This window comes from Myotis daubentonii, chromosome 6 (genome assembly GCF_963259705.1).
Source record: "Myotis daubentonii chromosome 6, mMyoDau2.1, whole genome shotgun sequence".
Lineage (NCBI taxonomy): Eukaryota > Metazoa > Chordata > Mammalia > Chiroptera > Vespertilionidae > Myotis > Myotis daubentonii.
This window is the reverse complement of record NC_081845.1, coordinates 9,604,256-9,631,148: the sequence shown is the minus strand read 5'-3', so window position 1 is coordinate 9,631,148 and position 26,893 is coordinate 9,604,256. Positions and strand designations below refer to the sequence as shown.

Genomic DNA, 26,893 nt, shown 5'->3' with positions numbered 1-26,893 from the left:
TCAGGGTTCAGAGAGAAGTAAACCCTGGCATGGGGTGCAGGGTGGGGTTCCCCCCCATTTCCAGGAAAAATGCTGCTGATGAAGGCCTCTGGGTGTGTTTGTAAATGCTCAGTGTCAGATGCATGAGGGCTCTTCCAAGTCAGGGGCCTGCTTACTCCCATAAGCCCCGTCCCACAGCCCTTGTTTATTTGGATGGGACTGGGATCTGCAGTTCTAAGCCCTAACTTCTGTCCTCTTACTTTTTAAAAAGGTACAACAACAAATGAATGCTTTATGAGATTAGGATACGATATGTAAATTTTGACATTTGTAGTAGATCTTGGCTTGTTTTTCAGAAGAGTATCCAAAGCGAAGTCCCCTGTCAGTATTTGTAGAAGGGCCTTGGATGGCCGACCCCCGAGTGTGGCCAGACTTCTCAATTTGTTATTCTTCCAGCTGTGGTTTTTGTCTCACTGTCCCAGGATTTTTCAATGTCAAAAAGTATGACACCAAACTATTGGAGTGTTTGGTTTGGCAGAATTGCCATTTGTGCTGCTTCTTCCATCTTCATTCCCTCACAGAGACCCTGAACAAACTCTGACATTTATTGATGTGCTGTATGTTTGTGACAGAGCAACGAGGAATAAATATAAAGAGTGAAAAAATGAAAATAAGAGTTCATGAGGCCCAATGGTAAAGACAATTTAGATTTTCTAACCTGCAGTTAATATTCTCCCACCACTCCACTGTAAACGTTAGTCCCTCACCCCCTCCCGAAATCTGTCCATGGCGGTTCTGATCTTAGGGTACATTTTATTTTTTGCCCACTCTTGTGTAGCATAACAAACAACAAGTGATATTTTTAATTCTTTCATTTTCATCTGATTTACACATTGAAGAGAAATAAATTGTTCTTACCAGATTGTTCTTACTTCTAGTAATCTGGTCATTCTAGGACGACTAACCTAGATACCGTGTAGTGTCCAAATGTGTCCATGCCTGTAACCCAGAGTCAAATTCTCTAGGCTCCAGGGGCAGGCACTTCATGTGAAGGAGTGAAGGGGGCAGGTGTCATACTGAAGGGAATGGTGGGGGATGCGGTGGGCTGGAAAGCCAGGAAAGCTTAGCTCCACCTGGTGCTGCCAATGGGAATGTAAGAGCAGTGGTGACGGATGCGTCTTCCTTCTTTTCCTGGCATGCTCTTCCCCAGGGAGGGCAGAAATCTGCATTTGTATGTGAAATATCCTAACTTTCAAAATCTGGTTCCTCAACTGAAAGAAATTTAAACTCAGTGTTGCCAAGCAAGTCTTCAGGTGACCCTCTGCTTGCTCGGCCTCAGAACGCAACCTCTGGGGGAGTATATTATAGGTAGGTACATAGTTGAGATGCCACCCCAAATGATTACCCCTGCGGTTGAATGAGTTATTTCGTGATCTTCACTGTAACCTGGTTTTCAGAATGCGGTTCTTGCAGAAAGTGGAGATGAGGTCACTAAAGAAGTCGAAAGCATAATCTTGATGCTAAACACTGGCCTGCTGTCAGACGATGTTCAGAATTTTTGTGGGAAATCTTTCTGTTGTTGATGGTTGAGTTAGGTGCCTCTCACAGGCTTGGCCACATAAGGAATTACATGCTCCTGGTTTTTGCATCAGCTTGTGGTCGCCTGACTGTAACAGTGAGACCACAGTTAAGATCCACATGTTATAGGGGAGCCTCAAGAGAGACTGTCCGTGGAGTTAAAAAGTGGGTCATTGTGTCCATACATCACCCAAAACCATGGGGCCTTAGATCCATAGACTGGGTAAGTGTTCTTTCATGTCACAGGCCCCAGAGCTTTCATTTTACTAATCCGGAAGGAATCTGGAACCCAGAGAGGTTAGTGACTTGCCCAAGATGACAAAATTGTTAAGGACAGCTGAGATTCCACACATCTCAGCTCCAGGTCTGTGTCCTTGCGCTAGTGTAAGTGGTCACTCACGCCGCAGATAAGCAGTTAGACTGGAAAACCTCACTAGTATCTCTGCAATATCGCTATACTGTCACCAGAGGATTTCAGTCCATATAACCACTACTCGCAATAAAGTCCACAAAAGCAGGGGGTTTTACCTGTTTTGTTCACTGTTGTATCTTTAGTGCTTAAGACCTTGCTTGGTATTTAGTAGCTGCTCAATAAATATTTATTGAGTAAACATAGATCGGTAGATATCAAATTCAAAATGTGTTTCTGGCATCGAATAGGTTCAAATTAAGTATGTATTGTATTGACCTGAATCAAGCAGGCTGTAGATCAAAAAAGCCGGTAAAATTGGGCTATGGCCACCATTCTGACAGAGTATGTGAGATCAGACTGTCACCAGCACTTCAGACCAGAGATGCTAGAGTTAGTGAAGTTGTACCAGCCAGGGACTTGGCAAGAAACTAGAGGAGCTCCGCTGGTCCCCAGTGGAGAGTTCAGTGAGGGCGCCTTCACTAAGGTGGGTGGCTAAGGGAGCCGGGATGTGAAGCGCCAAGAGGCTGTAGCAGCCGCAGGAAGCTTTGCCTTCAATCTCCAGGACGACCCACAGAAAGCCCAGTGGGTGCTAGAGCCGTGGGGGCTGGGCCACCTTGGGTGCAGCCACTGCTGAGCACCCACCCCTCCTCAGCCAGGGAGCAGGGAGAAATGCCCCTGTCTCCCTTGGCTCTTGCTTCATCACATTAGAGTCTCCCATTAGCCAAACCCACTGGAAGCCAGCGGGCAGGGGGCAGGGCGGAGAAAGCCGAGGGAAGGGGCGGTCAACACATGGGGACTAGCCTTCCCATCCATTTATTTGGTTCGTCTTCTACTTTAATTATACAAATAATACACATTCGCTAAAGAAAATGTTGAGATTGGGTCACAGTAAGGGAATTCCCCCATAATCCCACCTCTCGAACCTCTAGATCAGTGGTTCTCAACCTTCCTAATGCCGCGACCATTAATGCAGTTCTTCATGTTGTGGTGACCCCCAATTTCATTGTTACAAATTGAACATAATTAAAGCATAGTGACTAATCACAAAAACAATATGTAATTATATATGTGTTTTCCGATGGTTTTAGGTGGCCCCTGTGAAAGGGTCGTTCGACCCCCAAAGGGGGCGTGACCCACACGTTGAGAACCGCTGCTCTAGATGAATGTTTTGGTTCTTTCTCCTTCTTTCTTTCTTTTTTTTTTCTTTCATATACTTGTAAAGGATGTGAACATTGTAAAAAAAATTTTTTATTGATTTTAGAGAGGAAGGGAGAGGAAAGGGAGGATAGAAACATCAATCATGAGCGAGAATCATTGATCGGCCGCCTCCTGCACTCCCCACACTGGGGATTGAGCCCGCAACCAGGCATGTGCCCTGACCGGGAATCGAACCGTGACCTCCTGGTTCATAGGTCCACTCAACCACTGGGAAAGGATGCAAACGTTTTTATTCCGAATAAACCAACATAAATTTGGTTGCACTTGTTCCTCGGCCTCATTAAGTCGAAGCTGTAGCCTGACACAGCTCCGTTTCCTTCCCTTTGTTCTGCGAACATAAACAAGTTCATGTGGGAACTAGGGATTAGGCAAGCGCTTGGACCCACAGAAACCTTCAGCAAGTTTGGCTCTCAGCTTGGTTACCACGTAATTAAATATAAGATGAAAGATGAGTCTAACAGAGCTCACTCTCCAGACTGGAAAAGGGAGTAAGTGAAGGCAGCCTGGCGTAGCTGGATTCACTGTCAACTCCAAGTTCTGTCCCCTTTTAATGGCACTTGAAGGGCAGTGTGAAAATAGTGGGAGGACAGGTTAGGAAAACAGAGCAAGTGCTTATGTCCACAGTTCCTGTCGCACCTCTGTGTCCCACATGGCTTGGGAACACTTGGCACACCTGTCACTACTTACCTGACACTTGTCCAGCCTGCTCAACTGGAGCATCCAGAGGCGAAGCCACAGGGCCTGGTAGGTCCCCAGGTAATGAGGGTGACAAAGTGGCTGCTGTTCTTGAAGTCAGGGAAGGCCCGGGGGGTGTGGCTGTGCGTGCCAGAGTTCTGAAAGGCAAAGACGGGTGCGTAGGACCGTTGTCATACTATACCTAAGGTGAGCAACCCCTGTCACCTTCTTTAGTTAAAAATAAAAAAACCTCAGCCTGGCCAGTGTAGCTCATTGGTTGACCATCGACCTATGAAGCAGGAGGTCATGGTTTGATTCCCAGTCAAGGCACATGCCCGGGTTGTTGGCTCAAAATCCTCAGTAGGGGGCATGTTGGAGGCAGCCGATCAGTGATTCTCTCTCATCATTGACATTTCTCTCTCTCTCTGTTTCTCTCTCTCCCTTCCTCTCTGAAATCAATAAAAATCTATAATAATAAAAGCGTAATATGCAAACCGACTGAACGGCCAAACAGCGGAATGATCGTCTGGACGACCTTCCGGACGACCTTCTGGATGAAGCCGCGGCTGCGAGGGCCAAGGCAGCCAGGGCTGGGAAGGTCTACTCTTGCATGAATTTTGTGCATTGTGCCTCTAGTATATTATAAATAAATAATAAATAACCTGAGAAATGCTAAGCCATCTCAGCTCCTTCAGAGAGGAAGGAGTTCTGCTTTCCTGGCGTGGGGTCTATATTCTGCCTTTTGCACATTTCTGCCTGAATGGGATCTCCATGTGACCTAGGGCCGGAGACCAGGAATAGGAGCTGGACCCACCCCCTGCCATTCTGGACGTTAAGCAGCCCCCTGGGGAGAATCCATTCTTGGGTCACATCCAGAGGTTGATCTGTCAGCTACTGGGACACTGAAAGTGGCCTTGGGATTGGGGGGAGAACCTGACGGTGGCCATCCTAAGGGAGGCATCGCTGTGGGGAGATTCGGGACAGCTCAGGGGCGGGCTCAGGACTGCTCTGAGCGGCTCCTCGGCGCCTCCGCTGCAAGCTGGTCATGTCCCTGAACCCACCATCGCAGGGTCTACAGAACAGGGCTGCGCTGGCCAGGGGAGCTGAGCCCGCCCCTCCGCATCATCGCCTTGGGCTGTGAGGAAAGGCTGGCCAGGAGGGCTTGTCCCCCTCCTCTGCCCAAATGAAAAATGGCGGCCCTGGCCGGGTTGCTTAGTGGTTAGAGTGTTGTTCCAGTACACCAAGGTTGCAGGTTCAATCCTCAGTCAGGGCACATACAAAAATCAACCAATGAATGCATAAATGCGTGGAACAACAAATCGATGTTTCTCTCTCTCTGCCTTCTTCTCTCTCTCTCTCTAAAAATCAATCAACCGATTAAAAACAAAAACAGTCAAAAAAAGTGAAATGGCTTTGCAAGCTCACATAAAGGTTATGAACCTCCATGGCGTCTATAATAGATTTTCCTTTTGCTTGTTATTTTGGAAAATACTGCTGCAGGATTCCAGCAGCGTGCCCAAGCCCCGTCTACAAGTTTAAATCTATTTTTTAAAGGGTGTTTCAGAGTATAGATTGTGTTGCATGCCTTTCGTTATGAATTGATTCGATGTGTGTTATCTCCTAGAAAAAAATGTCTGGAAACAGACTGCATTCTTAGAGGGATAATTAGCCCATTGTGCTCAGCACAGCGACTCCTCCCCTGGTGTCCTTAAAGATGGGCCTGATCTGGTATTGAAAGCAAGAGACTATTTGTAACATGCTGCTTGCTTGATATCTAAAAATTGTTCCGTTCAGAAATAACTAAGACCTGATTTCATTGTCTCTGGACAATAAAGACCAAAATATCCTAATAAAAGAACAGAGGGGAAAACAGAGCCCACGGTTGTCCTCGAGGCAGAGAAGTGCACCCCTGCAGGAAGCCCAGGATTTTAGGGACCAGGAGTGTGTGCCCTTCCAGGCCGGCTCGCTGGGGCTCATGGCAGACGGATAGATGATGCAGTAAATCGTGCCTTGGTTGCAAGGTAAGGGTGGGCCGTGGAGAAGTGTCGTGATTAGTGGGCTGTGCGTGTGTGTTTTCCAAAATTCTTATGGCCATGCCTCAATCCAGACATTTTAGTGCAATCGGGGATGAGGCCTTATATTTTCAGCTGGATCACTTCAGTCCTGGTAACTATTTATTACTTACAGTTAGGTTTCCATTGTTAGATTCAGTATTCCCGGATGCACAAAAAAAATAGTATTTTCATTTACTGTCTCCTATACTTGAGTGCTTTTGTCTGCCTTAGACTGTGTCTTTTGCTGAGAGTAAACACTTTTTAAATTTGTGAAAACAAACCCACCATTCAAATTATTTCACTTTGAAAATAGTCCTTTTTTTTTGGGGGGGGGGGGATTTGTTTGTTTAACAAAATATATAGTTTGCTTTGTGTAACAATAGCCAGGCAGAATTCCTAGCCGGTGACATTGCCTGCATTTACAGTAGAGTGTCTGGAGAGGGTATATGGGTTTTTAATAAACAACACTGCAGTGCAGAGGGCGTTACTGCATTTCATCTCAACTGCAGGAGGAAGGCCAGCGTGTCCTCCTACGAGACATCAATGGGTGTGTGACACCTCTTGGCATGGGATCGCCTTTAATATTTACCATCGACTCTGTGGTATGCGCTTATACAATGTAGTCACATGCCTTTTTCTTTCAAAGAAAAAAGTGCTAATAGACTGAAAAAAAGTAAGAATGTTTTGGCAGTGTCCTGAGCTTCGGAAAACAGTTGGTTTTACCATTTGTCTTGGGACATTGTCACAATGGCCATGTCTTAAATCACAAGATAAATAGGTCCACTCCTCCCCCAGCACTTAAATTGTTACGCTCCACGTATAATATAGGGGTTGTGTTTGTGTTTGGAAGTAGCCCGTATAACTTCTAGTGCCGTTTTTATCTGAAAACGTAAGATTATTTTTTTACATCCGCCTTATCCGATATTGATGATAGGAAGGGAAATCTTGGCTGGAGTGAAAAGGAGTGCATGCCTTCGCCCCTCTTTCTTTCTCTGGGCCATTCTTTCATCCTTCATTGCACAGCTTCTTGGAGCTGTTGCCTGGCTGCAAAGTCAGCAAAGTATCTCAATTAGGTCAGACCTGGGCAGGCCCCTAGAACTGCAGGCTATTTGCGCTAGGCCCCTCTGCCTCCCCTGTCCCTGCAGACAACCCGCCTCCGGCCTCCTTCCTAAAAGATCTGCAAGTCCCTCAGAAGGATACGCAAGCTAATTCACATACTGGGACAATAACTCCATCCCCCTTCCCAGAGGACATTAGTTTCAACTGAGGGACTTTACCTGAAACCAGAAAGAGTTGGTTTCTCATCGGTTTTTCATCATAGCATTCCAGGCCCCGGGGCAGATTTCTGGGAAGGGATGTTTTTCAGTGGCAGGACTCTCTGGTCCTCCTCCAATTAGGCCACAAGCATGGCCTGCACTCGGCTTGCTGGCTGGATTGTGTCCTGCTGGCTGCAGGCATGTCCTGTGGGTGCTGGGTCCCCACTCCTGCTTCCTGATTGTGTAACCCGTGCTGCGAGGGAGCTAACAAGGGCTGCTTTCCAGTAAGAGGATCTTTTTCACTTAATGAGGCATAAGTGTGCATCTTACCTGTGGCCGATCTGACTATCTTTTTAAAAATATATATTTTGCTGAGCAAAAACAGTGTTTCCACCTACTGTTCATATCGTCAAATACGCTGTGCAGCACGGGCCGGCGAGGAGGCCATGCTTATGCCTTTCACATGTGTGGGGATGCATATGGCTGCATGCATGAACGTCCAGACACCTGCCGGCCAGTGTGACCCGTGTGTGGGATATGAGGTGGGAAGGACTAGGAAGAAAACCATGCAGGGCTGAGGTGAGCAGAAGCCCTAAGCAAATACCGAGGCCCCGAAGGCTCCTCTGCACTCAGGTGTGGAAGAGGCTCCATGTTGGCCAAGAAATATAACTTTCTCTTCCCTTTTTTCTCTCCCTGCTCTTATGTGTCTGCATTGTCCCTCCCGGGGCCCTATGCCCTTTCAATTGTTCATTCATTCAGCAAATAGTACTGGGATAAATGGAAAGGCCAAAAAAAAAGTGTGTGTTTGTGTGTGTGTGTGTGTGTGTGTGTGTGTGTTCCTTGCTCTAAAAAAGCTTCTCATTTAAAAATTAGATTCACAATACCGTGGCCCCTCCGTGATTATAGATGCAACACAGGGTAGTTGCAGTTATTTTCAAAGGATATATGTCAATGATATATGTCTGATACAAGTCAATGACTTTACTAAAGCAAGAATCGCAGGCAAACTAACAAGTGGCTGACCCAGGGGACCACATATGGCTTGTGCTGTCTCTTCACAGCTGCCTCTCAGAGCGGAGGCACTAATGCAATGTCGTCTACAGACTGCCCAGCATCAACACGCCACATAGCTTTGCTGTTTTTGTTCACCTGTAATGTACACAGCATCTCTCAGAAATGGCTTTTAAAAAATGTTTCATTGATATATATATATATATATATATATATATATATATATATATATCCAAGTCCTGTGCAATAATACTTTATGGGAAGATAAAAGTAGTGAAGGGACTGTGTGTGGTACAAGGATATACACAGCCAAGAAGCCAGCAGCCTCTGTGTATTTCTGCCTAAGAACTGAGATCTTTGTATCTTCCACATGGAGCTCTAATCCATAGGAAGACTCCCTGCTTCCCACGCTGACATTCCAGGGCCTGAGAGACAATTGGGCAAGAATTCCAAATGAGACCACGTGATACTTTAAGTGTAATCAACAGCCATTCAACAATGGAAAGGCAATGGCTGGAGCTGGTGTGGAAGATCTGATGGAGCTTGTAAAATCTGAGTTGACACTTGGTTGAGTAGAAATGGATGAGTTGGACATGGGTCTGGGGGACGTCATTGGGGGAGGGGGGTAAGAGAGATCTCTGGGTCCTTAGAATGGAGACTTAAGAGTCCCCACAGCCCAGGAGAACCCTTCCTCTCAAACTCCCTTTTCAGCCTCTGTAATGTAGTGATTTCCACCAAACTGGTCAGTTTGTTGGCGGAGAAATCATTGCAACAAGTTGTCTTCTGAACTAGATGATACGTTTCCATCCAAATGGCTTACTTAAATAGCCCTGTATATGTTCATCTTTATTTGAAGGAAATGGGCATTAAAACAAATGATCCCATCATAGTTAGTTTACAATCACTTAATAAATGGTTATAGTAAAGATGACCAGCTAATGTTATTTTCCACAACCACAAATGAAGGCTCTAAATAGAACTTCCACGTACAGGACTTTGATTCTTAGTTGAGTTTTAAATGTCTATACATGGGTATAATCCATATTTTGAGTTCTAGCTCCCTGGAGTGCCGGTATCCATTTTCAATAACATTTTTGGACATCTGAAGACCTTCATCTAGAAGTCAATATCTTTTTCAAGTGTGAACCTTTGGAATCTTTATATAAAAATAGATAAAGTACTTTAAGACGGGCAGGTGGGCTTAGGAAAATCGAAACCCAACATAATTTGAAGGTCTCTCCTACTGAAGCTGGGAGTTAGTCATTCTGTTTTTATTTCTTAGCATTTATGAATATAAAATCACAGAATGTAACTGTTTTTCCTAAGAAATGCCTATCAGTTTACATTTTAGGTACTTGTCTTTAGATAGATTTTTGTATACCATTTTGAAAAAGTCAAGCTGCAATGTATTCCAGTTTCACTTTGCTTACTTAAGACAAGTTCAATGTCTTGTTAACAGAAACTAATATCCAAAATTTTTTCAACGGTGTGTTATTCACAGCCCTGCCCCCACCCACCCCCGAACTTCACTGTAAAACTTAGGTTGAAGATGTGTCCATTTACTTTGAAACAAACTTATAATTCAGGAAGTGAACTTGAAAACACCCAGAGACCTTGCTTCTTTTGTGGACCTTAATGAGAGCGGCAGCCGGGGCCAGGGAGGTAGAGCCAGAGCCGTGCTAGGCCAGCGTGGGTTGTGTTGGGTGTCCGCAAAGGAATGGCGGGCGCAGGGTCCTGCTCAGCGAAGTGTGCGTTTTCAACTCACCCACAGTGGTGTCTATTGTCCTGTCTCTCAACTGAATGATGTCACGTTTCGTTTGAGGCTCTGAGCGATGCTGAAGTCTGTGGTCTGCACACTAGGGGGGAAGAGGCAGCAGAAACTTGCAAATCAGGTTTTTGTAAAGCCTTTGTGTGGCGGGTTTTGAGAGATAAAAGCTGACTCATGCAATATTTCCACGGAAGGAGCTGCACAGACTAGTAAAAGCTTCTTGTTTTACCTGCCTGAGCCTCCGGTGAGGTCACTGCATCAGCTGAAGGCAGACCTGCGGCTTAGCCCGGGAGAGCACAGGTACGTGCTAAGGCGACTGCGCCCCAAGGGAACAATGCCTCCTCCCCCCCCAAACTTGTCGCTTCCCCCCCGCCCCCCCGTGGAGCAGGGGGAGCTCATCCCCTGCGGGGAGATGCTGTCGCAGGGGGGCTTCTCCCCTCCCTGCAGGACAGCAGCTTGCCTGGATGGGTTACAGCTGTTCTGCTCTACATGCGATCTAAGAAAGGAGTTATTTAACAATGGAATTGGTCTAGAAGGGGCTTCTTTTCTCCTCCCCCTGAAGGGCAGTTGGTTTTAAAGGGTGTTTGTCTTGTATTGGTTTGGTTTTGACCGTTTCTTAAGTGAGGGGGGAATCTCTAGGGAGCTGATATTGTGATTCTGGGGAGCAAGCTGAAATCTTAAGTTGCCACGCATCCCGTCCTCAGCACTTCACTGTGTTTCTTTGTGAGGCTCACGCGGGCTTAGCTGAGGGACAAAATAAATGTTTGCCAATTTTAGGCTTAGCAACTGTAGTGACGAAATTTACTCTGAGGCTAGCGGTAACCAGAGTTGACTGAGTAAATGCAGTCTCCATTTTAATTGCGCATTGGTAAGAAATACTTTTGTTAAGAGGAATGATTGGGGAGAAGGAGGCATGGGTTGTATTCAGGGCTGTTGCAGATTGGAATCTGACTTTATTTTGTTTTATTATTTCAATTTTAGGGATACTAATCTATTTGAAAGATGTATATATTCAGCATTCCTTTTCCTTAGTCATATTGAACATTTAAAAAAATCAGTTCTCTTCATTTAAAAGATTTCAGTATTTGATACAACTTGAGGTTGTGATTTGAATTTCTTTACCTTTTTCAGATCACAAAAATAACACTACTTGTTGAAGCAAAGTGGTATTTGCAGATAAATAACCAAGTAAAAAAGCATCTATTCTCTTACTTGGTAAAAACTAATGTTAGTATTTTACTATATACCCTTTCGATCTTTTTCTAATGTGGAAAATAGGTAACGTGACATTTTAAAATCAAAGTTGGGATCACATTGTGCGTATGTTTTATAAACCACCCATTTCACTCAACTGTGCGTTCTGGCCATTTCTACACCCTCACACCTGTGAAAGGACATGGCATCTCCTAGTTTTCTATCGGCCTCTCCAGGTGGACTGTTTCCCCAGATCTCTCTTGTTGGACACTGAATTCGCTTCCTCCTTTTTCTCTGAGGAAACGTTCGGTGCACTTTATGGATGGATTTACTTACTTGGAGTGCCATGGTTCGTCACTTGGCTTCTTCTCTTCTTCCTCCTTTTTTTTGAAAAGGAAATGTCCTTCAGCCTCATGCCTCCCTCTGACGGCACAGAGATGTTCTGGAACTGTGCGTGCTCACAGTGGATGGAGCCTGCCCACGTCACCTCAGTGTTGGTTTCTGCCCTGAGACTGCTGTTTCCACGCGAGCAGGAAGGGGCTGTTCAAAGGGAAGCTGGCGTGTAGATTATTATTTAATGTAAGTGTAAAGCAGAGTTTTGTGGCCTTTGGAAAGTCAGTGATATATGTTTTATTACCTAACACCTGGCATTAGCGGGAAGGGGGAGAAAATTGCTGTTTTGTGGTTGCTGCCTGTGCTGTGACACCAGTGAGGAATGGGCGCTGGATACAGCGGTAGCTGTATAAGGTGGTTATTTCAGGGTGGGAGTCACGTCCTGGAGGTTGGCTGGGACCGGGAGAGGCATTGTCCAGCTGCCTAACTGACACCAGAGGAAACCAGACACCCAAAGACTGCAATCCACACGTCGATGGCACAGAGCCAGGGCAGAAATGCAAATTCTCTGTTCAACGGAGACAGTGTTGTATCAGAACCGAACTTCTGGCTGGTCCTCTGAGTGCGTTCTGCACCCACACTTGGACCCATCGCCGTCCTTCACGCACGCACCTACTCTGTGGGTCCCCTGGGCAATGGGCACTGTGGGCTTTGCACAGGAGCTCCTAGTTAGGCCTCCTTTTCCTGATCTCTAAGCTCCCTTCCTGCCCTCCTGCTGAACGCATCTGCACCCACGTAGCAGGAAGACTGGACTCGAAACCAGAAACCACAGTCTCTGATTCACAGTTCAACTTTGACCACAAGTTGCCCAACCTCTCTGTTTATTTTGTTCCACCTATAAAATGTCTAAAAGTAATGGTGTGTGAATGGACTTGGAGGCTTGGTTTTGTGAGACTGTTTGTAAGGATAATTTTGATAGAGAGGTACAGCAGTGGCATGTTATGGCCGGGCTGATCTGTTGTAACAGACTGTTGGGGTTCTCCTTTGCTGCGTAACAAATCACTCCGAAATGTCGTGGCTTGAAAAAGTAACCGTCATTTATAGCCTCTCAAGGTTGCTGGGAGTCGGGTTCAGGAGAGGTTCCACTAGGGGTTTGGACGCAGGTACCACAAAGTTGCCATCAGAAATGACAGGGCTGTCATCCCGTAGGCTGCTCCCCCACATGCCTGGTGCCTGTGGGAAATATACAAACAGCAGGGACCAGGACAGCGGGGGGTCCTTGAGCGGCTCTACGTATCAGCGTGGTCTCCACACTGGTTTATCCAGCACATCACCTTCAGGAGGGCCAGACATTTTAATGGCTCAGAGCAGCGGTCACCAGCCGGTGGTCCGTGAGCTCCGAAAGGTTGGCGACCGCTGCTCTAGGGCAGCCATTTTCAACCGGGTGCCACAGGAATGGTGAAAACATGCAATACCTGACTGTTTGGTTACTGCCCTGAGACTGCTGTTTCCACACTAGCGTGACCTCTTTTCCCTGAGACTGTCAAAACAATGGCAGCAGCCAACACAACAATAGCCATCCGGTGTGAATGAATCAAGATTATACCTTTTTTTTTTTTTGTCAGATCAGCCAAAAATATATTTTTTGGTGTGCCGCAGAATTTCAGTCATTAGTTGGCGTGTGCCAGGAGATGAAAAGGTGGGAAATCCCTGCGCTAGGGCCTGGGTGCCAGGTCCCTGGCTTGGGCAGGGTCCCTGGCTTGGGCAGGGTCCCTGCCATGTCTGGCTTCCAGGGGGAAGGGGGGCGAGTGGAGGAACCAGGTCTAAGGTTTGAGAAACATGTTCCAGAGAGACATATTTCTGTGCTGAGCATTGGCCACGTGGCCACACCCGGGAGGGCGGGGAGCGGGGGGGGGGCGGGAGGGGGGGGGCTGGGACGTGTGCACAGTGAAGACTATTTGCTAAGGAAGAAGGGGCCTGGGTTTCGGGGGACAGAAACAGTTCCCGCTGAAAGTAAAAACACAGCCCATCGTTTAGCTTTCATCTCAGCCCACAATCTCCTTCACCTCCCACACTAAACCACCACAAACAAGCACACAGTGAAGATCAAAACAGCTGCATTTGTACCAAAAGCCTGAAGGGAATTCCCTAAGGTCCTCTCTGACCCCAGTGCATGCCTGTGCCCTCCAGCCTGGAGGTTCTGGAGTCCCCCGTGGCTAAGGCTGTTTGTCTCACTCAGGAACGGCCTTGCTCCATCCCTGCCCGACTGCAGTGGCCCTTGTACCCCTCAGTTCCCATAGCAGAGCATAGGAATCAGTGAGGAACCTCCCAGGAGTCTTGGGGGCGTATCTGAATATTTAGTGTCAGACTGCACCACTTCAAGGAATTTCTGTTCTTCGTGCAACCTCTCACCTCTTGTTTTAAAAGGAGCATTTTTGCAAAACACTGAACGATCTTCTATTCTTGACCTTCTTGATCAAGGACTTGCTTTGGGGCAGGCTCAGAAGAAGCTGGGAAATTCCTTGGCAAGTGGAATGGGGAAATGGAGACAGATAACTGAACAAACTGGCCAGGCAGTTTACCGCCTGATACAGAAGGTCACCAGGGGAGAAAGCCCCAGGTAACAGGCAAGATGGGTGCCGCCCTCCCCCCTGGGGCAACCTTTCCTTTCCTGGCATATCCTTTCCTCCCTAGAGATAACACCTAGGCCCCACGTCTACTTTTGCTCCAGGCCCAGAAAAGCAGCAAATCCAGGTGGGCGGCTGCAAGACCACCTTTAATGACTTTATGACCTGCTCTGGCACTGACCAATCAGTGGAGACCATGACTCTAAAAGGACATACCTGGGAAATATGCTATTGAAATCCTCCCCTAAACTCCCAACCTTTAAACCCCCTCAAAATGAAGGTCCTGGCGCGTGCTTCCCCTCCCAGGAACATGCCCACACCTTTCCCTTCCTCTCTTCTTCCCCCACAGGTGCGTAGCTCCAAAACTCCAAGGGGCCCCACGAGACTTGCAACCAGGGGAGCAATGGGCAGCGGCAGCTTGTCCAGGGCTCACCCCTGAACCTGTCTCCAGGGCCCCTTCTCTCTGACTGCTCAGTGAGCCAATGCAGCCCTGTCTAGTCTCTCTCCTGTTGCTTCTTTCATCCTAGGCCCTTCCTTGTGTCACTGTCCCCAGATTGAATAAACATCCTCAGAATCACCTGGACTCTTATTGCAACATCTTCCCTGCAGGAAGTCAACAACCCACATACTGCAGGCCTGCCGGCCGGAGGCAGACCCACTCCGAGCCCAAGCTCCGTCCAGTAACAGCTTTACTGGCTCTTCAGTGCAACAAGATTTTTTAAAAACTACTCATTCTGGAAATCTTTTTAATTTATAGAGAAGTTGCCAAGATAAACCTAGAGTTCCTACCCACTCTTCATGCAGCTTCCCCTAATGTAAACATCTTGCATGACCATAGAACATTGGTCAAGCTAACCTATGAGCGTGGTAACAAGATTTTCATTTCTTCATTACCAAACAGTTGCAAATAAGTGTGAAAATTATGTTTCCTAGAATGAGCACTCTGAACTTTAGGAACATGTGGACTTGGAGTCCTGGCCGGGCCCTTAATGCAAGCATCATGTCAGTATCATATAACACCAAAGGGCTATTTTATCTGTTGAGGTATCCACTATGTCAGAGGTGTGTGGGGGAGAAAGGTTCTCCTCAAATACCTGATGTTGTCTTTGAAATATATAAATGAGTATATTTCTCTTTTTTAAAATATATTTTTATTGGTTTCAGAGAGGAAGGGAGAGAGAGGGAGAGAGAGAGAGAGAGAGAGAGAGAGAGAGAGAGAGAGAGAGAGAGAGAGAAACATCAATGATGAGAGAGAATCATTGATCTGCCACCTCCGGCATGGCCCATAGTGGGATAGAGCCCACAACCCGGGCATGTGCCCTGACCGGGAATCAAACCATGACCTCCTGGTTCATAGGTCAACGCTCAACCCCTGAGCCACGCGCCGGTCAGGCTATTGGTGTATTTCCTATAACTTTGACTCTTAAAAGATGTTTGGGTCTCTTTGTTTTAAATCATGAAGTTGGTTGTGTATAGCGCTGAGGCCCTACCAATATTGGCTCTGTATTAACTGACCTTTGCTGGCTGATAGAGTCACTTCTTGCTTATATTTTCGTCTCTCTCCTGCCTTCCCTCTTTGGGCAATTTGCAGGCAGTGTAACAGGGAGCTACATCATTTTATTCATTGGTCTTGAGCACAACAAATTCTCCTGATTTTCATGCTTGTCCTGCCAAGGAACTCAGTTAGGTGTTTGAGGTCTGGAATAGCAACGAGCAGAATTTGGAAGTCCTGATCCCTCCTCCGTCGCTGCTGTGCAGCTCTGCCTGGTGAAACTGTCCTTGGGAGCTGTGACAGGAAGTGGCCGCTGTGGGCCCACCCGTCCCCCCTTCAACATGTAAACACGGTCACAGGAAGCTTGGGCTTTACTTGCCATGGAAAGTTCTGCCTCAACCCCAAAGCAGCCCGAGAGACAAGTTAGAGCCACAAGAGCTGTGTTTGATTCTGACAGTGACTGTTCCAAAGGAGAGCAGTTAAAATAATGGAAGTTTGCAGAGCAAACAAACACAAACCATGGAGTTAGAGCTCTTTCATTTAAAAAAAGAAAATTAGAGAGAGGGACCCGTCATGAAGTAAAATGTGTGAAAGGGTATCTGCCTGGTAGCTGTGTCGCCGTTCTTCTTAAATTGAAGATGGCACAAGAAGGAATATTTATTCTGATGGCTTTTAGGCTGATGGTACTTCCAGCCATAAGAATCATTAGGACTCCAAGGCCCCGGGACCTGGGCTTCCACCACCACCATCTGTGGGTTTACAAAGGGTCAGATGGACCAAGACCCTCAAGGTGGGTGGAAGCAGCTTATTTTAGGGTGTTCGTGGTCACAACACCCCCTGACCTGGGCCTTTCGCATTGCTTGGCAAGTTTGCAGAAGATGCTCTATTATTAGCCCTGTATCGGGGATTAGGAGAGAAAGAGAGAGAGGCGATGAAACGGAAAGGAAAGCAAAGCATCAGATTACCCAAATGGTAGTACAACCTGCCCACATCTTTCACTCAGAGAAGAGGGGAAGGCTTTCCTGCTCAGCAGCGTTCTGGCTCGTGTTTCAGCTTATCATGGGAAATCAGCTACCTCCATATCTAGGATGCAGGGATGGATTGTCTCCCAACTCCGTTTTGGCCAATTCGTAACAATATTGTGTACTAATGAATGGAGCTTTTTTAAAAAAAAAAAAAAAAAAAAAGGCACATTTTGAAATATATGCACCTCTTCTTTCATTATTATCTAAACAAAGATTGATAAGGAAGTAAATGTAAATCTTACAGAATCATAGAATCATCTAGAATATCCTAAATCAGCATTGTCCAACTAAAATATAATGCAAGCCACATATATAATTCGTAAATTTTTAGTAGCCACATTAAAGGGGAGTAAAATGAAACAGTAAAAAGAATATTTAGGAGATTTTTTTTTTAAAGAAAAGCAAGTAAGAATGTATAGACTGCAGCAAAAGTATACTTAGGAGAGTGAAACAAGGAAGGGCATAGACGTAACAGGAGAGCCTAGGCTAGGCTGTCTTAGCTCACTGGGAAGTCAGATAATAGGGGGCGCTGAAGACAGGTTCCAGGGGTTAGCCTGGGATGTGCTACCACTGCCCATTGTTCCCCTGGTTGCAAGTCTCAATGGAGTCCCTTAGAGGTTAGGGGATATGTGTCAGGTTAGGGGGAGGAGATAGGGAAGGGAATGCATCCAGGAGATATTTCATTTAACCCACTACTCCAAAATATTATTTCAACATGTAATTAATATAAAAATTATTAATGAGGCATTTTATACTCTTTATTGCATAGCATACTAATTCTTTGAAACCTGGTGCGCATTTTACACTCACAGCACATTCCAAATCAGACTAGTTGTATATCAAGTGCTTACTAGAGGCATGTGGCTACTGGCTGCTGTGTTGATCAGTACAGCACTAGAAATAAATATTAAAAGTCAGCGAGTTACATTATGAAGAATAGGCCAGACAGGGTGGAAATCTTAAATTATTTTGAAGGAGGTGAGGACAAGACTAGACAGTTTTTATGAGGTATATTTCCTTACGTGAGAAAACTGTAATTATCTTCTAAGCAATGAAATAACATGAAAAATGTTACCCATTAGCAAAGGCAGCCGTATATTATTGCCATTTAAAGCCTAGCTTTAAATATTTCACTCCTGTCATTGGTCATTTTGGAAGGTGTTTAATTTGGGGCAGTAAACTTGGCCAACTACTACAGCCACCAAATAGCTCATATTCTGTTTTCTGAAGGGCCTGGTTGGCAGTCTGAGGAATGGGCTGGTCGGTCCAGGGTCCGAGAATACTGCTGACCCTTGAACAGTGCGGGGGCTATGGGTGCTGACCCCAGCCCAGTGGACAATCTGCATGTAACTTTTGACTTCCCCAAAACGCAACTTGTCCCTCCGAATCTTCAGGGGATTGGCTCCAGGACCCCACAGATACCAACATCCACAGATGCTCAAGTCTGCATCTGCAGGCTCCCAATCAAAACCAGAACAGGCATTTATTTAAAAAGATCTGTGTATAAGTGGACCCACACAGTTCAAGCCTATGTAATTCAAGGGTCAGCTGCATGGCCTGGCAGTGCAACATGTGATTCCTTCCTTGGCGCAGGGCCCAGTTCATGCTGCTGGTTGACTCTGCCACGAAGCGATCCCCTTTTACCCCACTTTGCCCGCCTCTGAAAGTATAAAAGGCACTGTCACTCCCAGCTGCCCAACATGGACTCCTCTACAATCACTGCCAATTCTTTGTTCCTCTTTCATTCCTAGGTCCTAATATTGGCTGGCTATCTAGAGTGAAAGTAAGTAACAAATGAGTCTCTGTCATGTTCATTTTCACCGATCCTGACAATGAGCATTTGCCAAGAGTTATATAACTATTAAATATAGTTTTCTGTACTGGAGAGAAGGTTGATTCCCGTCTAGCCAAAAAACCATAACTTGCCCTGGAAACCAGTGTATGCAGATCTATGGGGGAGGTTGATCGAGAGACTTCTGGTGCTCTAGCTTCATAGACAGGATGCCAGCTTATATTTGGTCCCAACTCATAGCCTCATTCGACCCTTGGGACCTTGAAGGATCTCCAGATACTTTCTGAGTTAATGCCCAGTTGTGAAAGTGTGATGAACCTCATGGTTATGGTTATGGTTATGGTTATGGTTATGGTTATGGTTATGGCTATGGTGGATGCCAGAAAAAAGAAAACCTTGTATCTGCTCCTACGTTGAACTGCCCAGGACTTTCTTAACATCATTCCCCAATGTGGGCAAGCATCCTTTGCAGCAAGCACCTCAGTGCCTGGCTGCTGCTTGGATTTTTGCCACCCTCAAGTTGGATCATGCTTTTTAGGGCAAGTGCATTTTAACTACTATAACCCATCTGTGTTTTATAGGCCATAAAGTTGTTATGGGGCAAGCAGAAAGAAGATTCCAAAAGCTTTAAAAATTTGTGGCAAACGTGTACCACGTGGTAGTGGTTGTGCTGATCAATTACTTATTTCCCACACTTTCTTACCATGCTTCCTGTTGACCCAAGTTAGTTCCTGTATTTTACATTCATTAATTTTAATATTTGCATTATAACTTGGCACTAATATTTGCCACAGATAGAAACTCTCCAGAAAACATCAGGATGCAGACTTGATGGATTCTTTATATTCTAGAAATATTGGTACCAGCTGTTTGGTGATGTTTACTATAGAGTGAAATGAAATTCATGTTCCTTTTAAAAGATGATCATTAATCTATATTCTTATTATTGTGTTTGTCTTGTTTTAACCTTCCAAACATAAGTTTCTAATTCTCCAAACATAAGTTTCTCTTCTAATTCTCCAAAACAAAATAAACATGGATTTTGGTAGTAAGACAATCTACCAAAATGATATTAATCACACTGTTTATTACAAGGCTTTTTGTTTCTGTAAATCTGGGACCTCATCAAGGGGGGAAATGTCCATCCTGCCTTACAAATGAAGATGTTTGGAACTTTATGTTTCACCAAAATAGCTTTGGAACGGTTAAACCTCATGCAGGACCTTATGGGCCTAAGATTTCAGTGCTGTGGGCACTAAGTAACCTTTAGACTTCGCAGATATTCTCTGCTCATACCCTCTTCTAAACACAAGCAGCCCCGTTTCTTTCAAAATACATTATTTTCTTATAATTGAATTCCTATGTTTATTAATAACTTAATTATATGATTCCATTGTCATGTTATCTAACGTTACATGGGGGGTATTGTGGTTAATCAGACATGCTCTGTAACAGCATAACTCCATATCTACCACAATGGAATGTCGGCTTCCAGGTAGAGATTGAGAGACTCGTGGTGAGCGGCTAAGTTTGAAAGGGGGTGTGGGTCTTAATAGTTGGGTTTTTCTTGCCCAGGATTAGAAAAATATGAACCATGCGACACTTTCTCTAATGCTGTTTACTAGTAAAATGCAAATTGTCAGCATCCATCGAGTAAGTAGCAGCGGTCCCAGGATGGAGGCTTAAACCTTTGTGAAATTAAGGTGGAATGCCCAAAATGAAGAACAGTGTTTCGCAAGCTTCCATAAGAATCGCCTAGGGCAGTGATGGCGAACCTTTTGAGCTCTGCATGCCAGCATTTTGAAAAACCCTAACTTAACTGGTGCCGTGTCACATATAGAAATTTTTTGATATTTGCAACCATAATAAAACAAAGACTTATATTTTTGATATTTTTTTTAAAATATATTTTATTGATTTTTTACAGAGAGAAAGGGAGAGAGATAGAGAGTTAGAAACATCGATGAGAGAGAAACATCGATCAGCTGCCTCCTGCACATCTCCCTCTGGTGATGTGCCCACAACCCAGGTACATGCCCTTGACCGGAATCGAACCCGGGACCCCTCAGTCCGCAAGCCAACGCTCTATCCACTGAGCCAAACCGGTTTTGGCTATTTTTGATATTTATTTTATATATTTAAATGCCATTAACAAAGAAAAATCCACCAAAAAAATGAGTTCACGTGTCACCTCTGACACGTGTGTCACCTCTGACACACGTGTCATAGGTTCACCATCACTGGCCTAGGGTGCATTTTAAGTCCATAAGAATCAGTTGTAGTGCTTGTTAAAGCTATAGACTCCTGATGCCCTGACCGCTGAGCTTCTAATTCAGAAAACCGGGACCAATCTGCATCCGTTAGTCATCCCAGGTGGTCCCATTCTGAGGCAATGGTTGCAGTGCCTCACAAACCCTAACGCGTGTGCACACAGCACCAGCATCTTGTCCAAATGCAGACTGAGGTTCAGTAGGTCCGGGTGGTGCCGGAGACCGCCTTTCTAGCATGGTCCCAGGTGATGCTTTAGGACCTCTGACACCAACCACGGTACCTCTGCATGTCCTTCTGTAACCAGCTCACTGCCTCCTTGTTTTTGACCCCATATATTTGGGGTGGGTTTTAACCTTTAAATTTTCTGTTTGATGTCGTTTTAAAATACCTTGCTTTTCTCATTCTTTTTTCTTTTTTCCTTTAATGCATTTAGATGTCCACCAGTTGCATCTTGATGTGCCATTAGCTGTAACCGAAGACCCAGATCCCAAGACCACAGCCAAGCATTCCCGCTGCCAAGAACGGAAGACGATGGAGCTCTCGGACAGCGACCGCCCGGTCAGCTTCGGCTCCACGTCGTCCTCGGCTTCTTCCCGGGACAGTCATGGTTCCTTTGGCAGCCGAATGACCTTAGTTTCCAACAGCCACTTGGGCTTGTTTCCCCAGGATAAGGAAGCAGGAGCCATCAAACTGGAGCTGATTCCAGCCAGGCTGGTTTCCAGCAGCGAGCTGCAGAGGGAGAGCCTTGCTGAGCAACAGAGCCCAGACACGGGCAGCGAGAGGCAGCCCTGGGCCCAGCTGAGGGTGGAGGCCAACGGGGCCACCAAAACAGGTGCTGAATCGGCCACCAGCCCCAAGCTCCTCTACGTGGACAGAGTTGTTCAGGAAATCCTGGAGACGGAAAGGACTTATGTGCAAGATTTAAAAAGCATCGTAGAGGTAAGGCAAGCTATGTTTTTTTTTTGTTTGTTTTTTTCAGTTTGTTTTGCAGGATAAATAAGCTTGCAACATAAAAAGCAAAGCCAGCTGTGGCGGATGTGTTGTCTCCTAAGATGCAGAAATGGTGTGAATGTTTAAACAGGTCATAACTTAAGAGAAACCCTAAGGCAGTACTCACTGTGTTAGAATCCTCTTAATGTTTGCATTAACGAATTGATTATGTGTTAGGAGCAAGAATGATGATACCAATGCATTTACCTATGTGTTGTGCTATCAACTCCTGCACCAGGGAACTGAGTGCCTGGCAGTTAATGGAGCGGACAGGATGGAGGAGGGCTGCAGGCCTCCTGAATTGCAGGTGTCATGTGTATCTGGACTGCGCCCATCAGGCTATCTTCGCCCTGATCACAACTCTCTACTGGTGTCCGGGATTCCAAAAGTACTGATACCTCGGTCCCACCTCCAGAGACTGTCACTTCATGAGCCTGAGGTGTGGCCTGGAGGTGGAATTGTGAAAGCTCCCAGGTGATTCTGATAAGCAGACAAGCTTGGGAACTGCTGTTGTAGGCTGTTTTCAGTGTCGGTTGGCATTCGGTGGAAAGTGGTGACGGGTAGAGAAAAACTGTGGGCTTTGTCTTGTCTTGGGAATTTCTGTTCACTTTTGCAGCGAACAAGTTTGCATAAATTATTTGACTGTGCAAATCGAGCTCCACTTAGGTGCCAGCTTTCGTACTCTGGAAATTCAATTTTTAATTTGACTTTGATTTATAGGTAGGTTTTGAAGTATTAACTAAGACTTAGCAGAATAGCACAGATGTTAACTCAGTCACAATTAATGATGAAAATGTTAATATTTTAAAGACATACTGTAAGGCTACATTCACTTTGCTTCCTAGTAATATACCAAATTCTGTCATTTGTTAGTGCCTACTTCCTGTTTTAGACTTTTATTCTGAAATGTTTCAGAAAATAGTAGGACATTTACTGATGAGAACATTCCCCACCAAATACATACATTCTTATAGCGTGAGCAAAAAAATTCTAAGGCATGATTGTGTGCCGAGTTCCACAAAGAATAGAACCAGACACTGCCAACTAAAAATAGCTATGACGTAACTTCCCAGTAAAAATAGAAAAATCAATTGATGCTCAACCAAAACAATATGTGATACCAAATGTCAAATAAGCCCAGCCAATTGTTATTTTAATTTCAACAATGATGTCATTTGTACTTGAGAAGAAATACCTGTGAAACTGCCAATAATTTTACAACCTATTAGGAAATTTATGGTTGTCAAAGCTTTCTTTCATCTTTCCCTTCTTTTGCTTTTTCTTTTTGGAAACTTTTCCACCTAATCGAAACTCGCTAAACTGAGAGAGAAGCCTTTAGTTATTAAACTAAAGTGATAGTCCATGAACACTCTTGCTTCTCACCTTGAGTGAGAAGTAATAAGGTAAAATATGAATGAAAGAAAGCAGGTCAAGTGAACTTGCATGTAGGTTGCCATGTCTGCAGGTTCCAGATTTGCAATCCTTTCTTTTTCCCTGAATAAATCCTTTTTGGTGGTGAGAAGAAAAAAATATAAGTAAAAGACAGAATATTTGCTAAGAAAGTTTCAGTAAAACTTCTATTTCAAGCTGTCCAAATGTTCTTACCCTTTTTTCTTTATCCACGAATTAACCGTGTTTGGCATGAAAAGTCCACAGATAGTAAGTATTTTAGGCTTTCTGGGCCCTGAGATCTGTCACAGCTGCTCAGCTCTGCCACTGTAGCTCAGAAGCAGCCAGGAATGGGTGTGGAAGTTGCAGTAAAATTTTAGGGCCAGATTGGACCCAAAGGCCATAGTTTGCCGACCACTACAATAGACTGTAAATTTGTGCCTGTGGTTCATCAACTGTAAAATGAGACTAATGAGTAGTACCTGCTTCGTTGGGATAATTAGATGATATCTGGGAAGCTGTTACAATAGTGCCTGGCACGTTGGTGAGTAATTAATAAATAAATATCACCCTCCTCACCACCTCCTCTGAATTTGCTGGTAGAGTGTTAACTATACCGTCTTTCCTAAGGTCTTTCAGAAAAGTAATCAGATTCGTCAATTCACTGCAGCAGAAATTTCATTAGGAAAAAAATTTTAGACTCATTTTATCTAGTTTTTTCCTTTATTAAGCGGAGCCAGTTACAGCAGGTCCTGAAATAACATCATTTCTTTGTGTTGTATCATTATAACATTGATGAGATGCCTTAGGATTTTAACTCTTACTTGTGTCCATTCGCCTCTGGTAAAATTGGTTTCTTTATACGTCTTCAAGTTACAAAACCTACCCATGACATGAAGCTAGGATTTACTGTATTTTTCCACTTGCAGCAGCTCTACCCAATAAAGATAGTTAAAATGGGTATTTTTTAAAAATACAAAATGCCAATAGTCTAATCATTTATAGAGGTGATGGTGAGTCACTTTTTATTTCTGCACAATTCAGACTTTCTGTACTCTGCTGTATCAAAACCCATCTAACCAATATCTTCAGTCTTCATTCTCGGTTTTGTGAATTTCCTCCATTGCCGGAGCTCCGAGAAAAGCTCTTGGTATGGAGGTATCCAGTTCGTTGGAAGGGGAACCCTCTTACACTGGGAAGCAAGCCTTCCATATTTGGGCAGAATGAAAAAGGAAACCCAGGAAGCAGGCCTTGGGAGTTCCTGCAGTGATTCAATCATTTGGTCTTCCTAGAGCAGCGGTTCTCAACCTGTGGGTCGCGCCCCCTTTGGCGGTCGAACGACCCTTTCACAGGGGTCGCCTAAGACCATCCTGCATATCAGATATTTACATTACGATTCATAACAGTAGCAACATTACAGTTATGAAGTAGCAACGAAAATAATTTTAGGGTTGGGAGTCATGAGGAACTGTATTTAAAGGGCCAGAAAGTTGAGAACCACTGTCCTAGAGACTTCGCTCTTAGGCTCGCAAGGTGTCTAAGACTTGGAGGGAGTGGGATCTGAGTTGGCTTTTGTCCTAGGCCAACCCTCCCTCAGGGACAACACTGTGGATTTGAGGTGTTTCTGATGAAGCTTGGCTTCCTAGGGATCCTGTTGGAGACAAGAGTGTTGGGTGTGGAAGGGGCAGTTCCGGTCTCTGCCACTCTCTCCCTTAGCTATAAAGGACTGGCTCCAATGGGCCTTCTCTGGACCGGCTGCAGCTGCTTAGGATACTGGACAAGAGGAGAATGGTTTTGAACGAAGGGAAAAGCCTATTGAGAAGAGGTGACTTGTCGTAGATTGTATTGTCTTGGTACTTGCAGATGTCCTCACTCAAAACCTTCCCTCCAGGTTAAATAACATTTATTATGCTGGCGCTTTGTATGAGGTTCATGGAAACCAAAGTTCTTGAATGCTGAGGGAAGTATGTGTTCAATGCTAGCGTGTAGGACTTGGCAGGGATTGTCTTTAATGAAGGCTTGTTATGTGGGTGGATTTAATAAAGAACTTACACTGTGGTACTTGGCACAATTTAATGTACGTTTTCTTTTACGTGGCATTTGAGCACTTTTATTTGAATGTCTCTATTTGTTTTTTCCTCTAGGGCTTTTATCATAATGGGCAAGTGAGATCTTTCTTAAAACCATTTAAGATCTATGATAATTTAGAAGCAAACGTGCTAAATAGGTTTCTGCTTATGTAGAAACTATTCCTCAAATAGCACACCTGATTACTGCATATAATCCCCAAATCTCACTGACGGTTCATTTCCATGTCTCTTTAGTTGTTGTTATGCCTCCTTCCTTCCTATCCTATCTCACTCTCATCTCTTGCCACCCAACAGTGACAAAAACTTAGAAGGTGGGAACACAGTGGTTTGAGTGTCATTCTCTTCTGCTATTTGCAGTCTCCTGGGGTAGGCGGGGCAGGGACCAGGGCTTCCACCTCTTGCCATGCCTAATGGGTTTGCCCATTTTAAATGTTCTGTTAGTACCTTCTGATTGATTGCTAATGAGCACTGAAAATAGTTCCAGGTGAGCAGCATTCAGCAAAACCAAGTGAGCCAGAGGTTTGCAGAGTTGCCACGCAAAAGTAGCTGTCGGTTGCTCACTAGAATTCATGTGTATTTAATGACCTATGGCAGTTTGGGTTATTCAGTTACATAAAAATTTTTACAGCTGAATATTAATTCATAAATCTTAATTTATGACCAGACTTTGAGTCAAAACTAAGGAACCTTATTTGAAATACCTACATTGGTCAGACTCTCTTGCAAACTTGGTAGGCAGCAAGGGTTACCAGTGTTTTGAGACTTAGCATCACCTCATGGATTCCGACAGCTGTAAATATACTGCAGACCTACCACTTCTAAATTTTCAGCAGATGTGCCTTAATAACAGCAAACACACAAAAAGTTACGTTAACAGCTGTGTGCCCAAAGAAGGTAAGAAACATTTTTGTGAACTGGCAGTCTCTACCATGCATTATATATACAGTTTACCCTTGAACAACGTGGTTTGAACTGCACTGATCCACATATACATGGATTTTTTTTTTTTCAATAAATATACAGTCAATCCTCCATACCCTTGGGTTTCACATCTGTGGATGCAACCAACCTCATATTGAAAACAACATTTTTGATCCTCGATTGGGAATCTGCAGGTATGACATCCTGCCTAAAAGCAAAGGCAAAATTAGGACATTTGAATTAAGTTCAGACTGCTCCCTAATATAGTAATTGTGTGGGAGCAAGTTCATGTTGTCAAAACAGAAGTTAAAGCTGAACTAACTGTGCTTATTCTTTCCAAGTGTTATGACTGTTACAAATAGGCTCACCACACCCCTGTCCCCTTTGCTCAGATGAGACGATTAAAGAATACTAGGCTGGTTGTTAGGAAACATGGTTTCCCATTTACATGAAGTAAGACTAATAAAGACAATGACAAATATCCTAATGCATTTTTCTTGCCATCGTATAAGAAAAAAATGCTTTAAAAGAATTTCAATCTTTCTTGGCCGTTTAGAGTTTATTCACATTTTTAAAAACTTTAACGAATAGATTTTTACCCTAATCTTAAACCAGCAAACATGATTACTTATAAATGCAAATAGTTAGAAATATTTCATTACTGACAAGATTTGCACAATTTGATCAAATATTCTTGCACAAACTATAGCATTTGATGTCTATGAAATTTTTTTAATTTTTTTTTATCAATTTTAGAGAGAGAAAAAGAATAGGATACAGAAAAAGAAACACCACGAGAGATCATGGCCTCCTGCACG

The 26,893-nt window shown here is 44.5% G+C and overlaps 1 protein-coding gene across 3 annotated transcripts in view; it reads left to right on the top strand.

Moving 5' to 3' along the window:
- PLEKHG1 (pleckstrin homology and RhoGEF domain containing G1) overlaps positions 1-26,893 on the top strand; it is a 193,312-nt gene that overhangs the window by 96,194 nt on the left and 70,225 nt on the right. For all 3 annotated transcript variants that reach the window (XM_059700026.1, XM_059700024.1, XM_059700023.1), the window contains one exon: positions 21,119-21,624. In XM_059700026.1, the coding sequence (XP_059556009.1) occupies positions 21,217-21,624 (408 nt within the window). In that variant the 5' untranslated portion in view covers positions 21,119-21,216. The remainder of the gene's footprint in view (positions 1-21,118; positions 21,625-26,893) is intronic.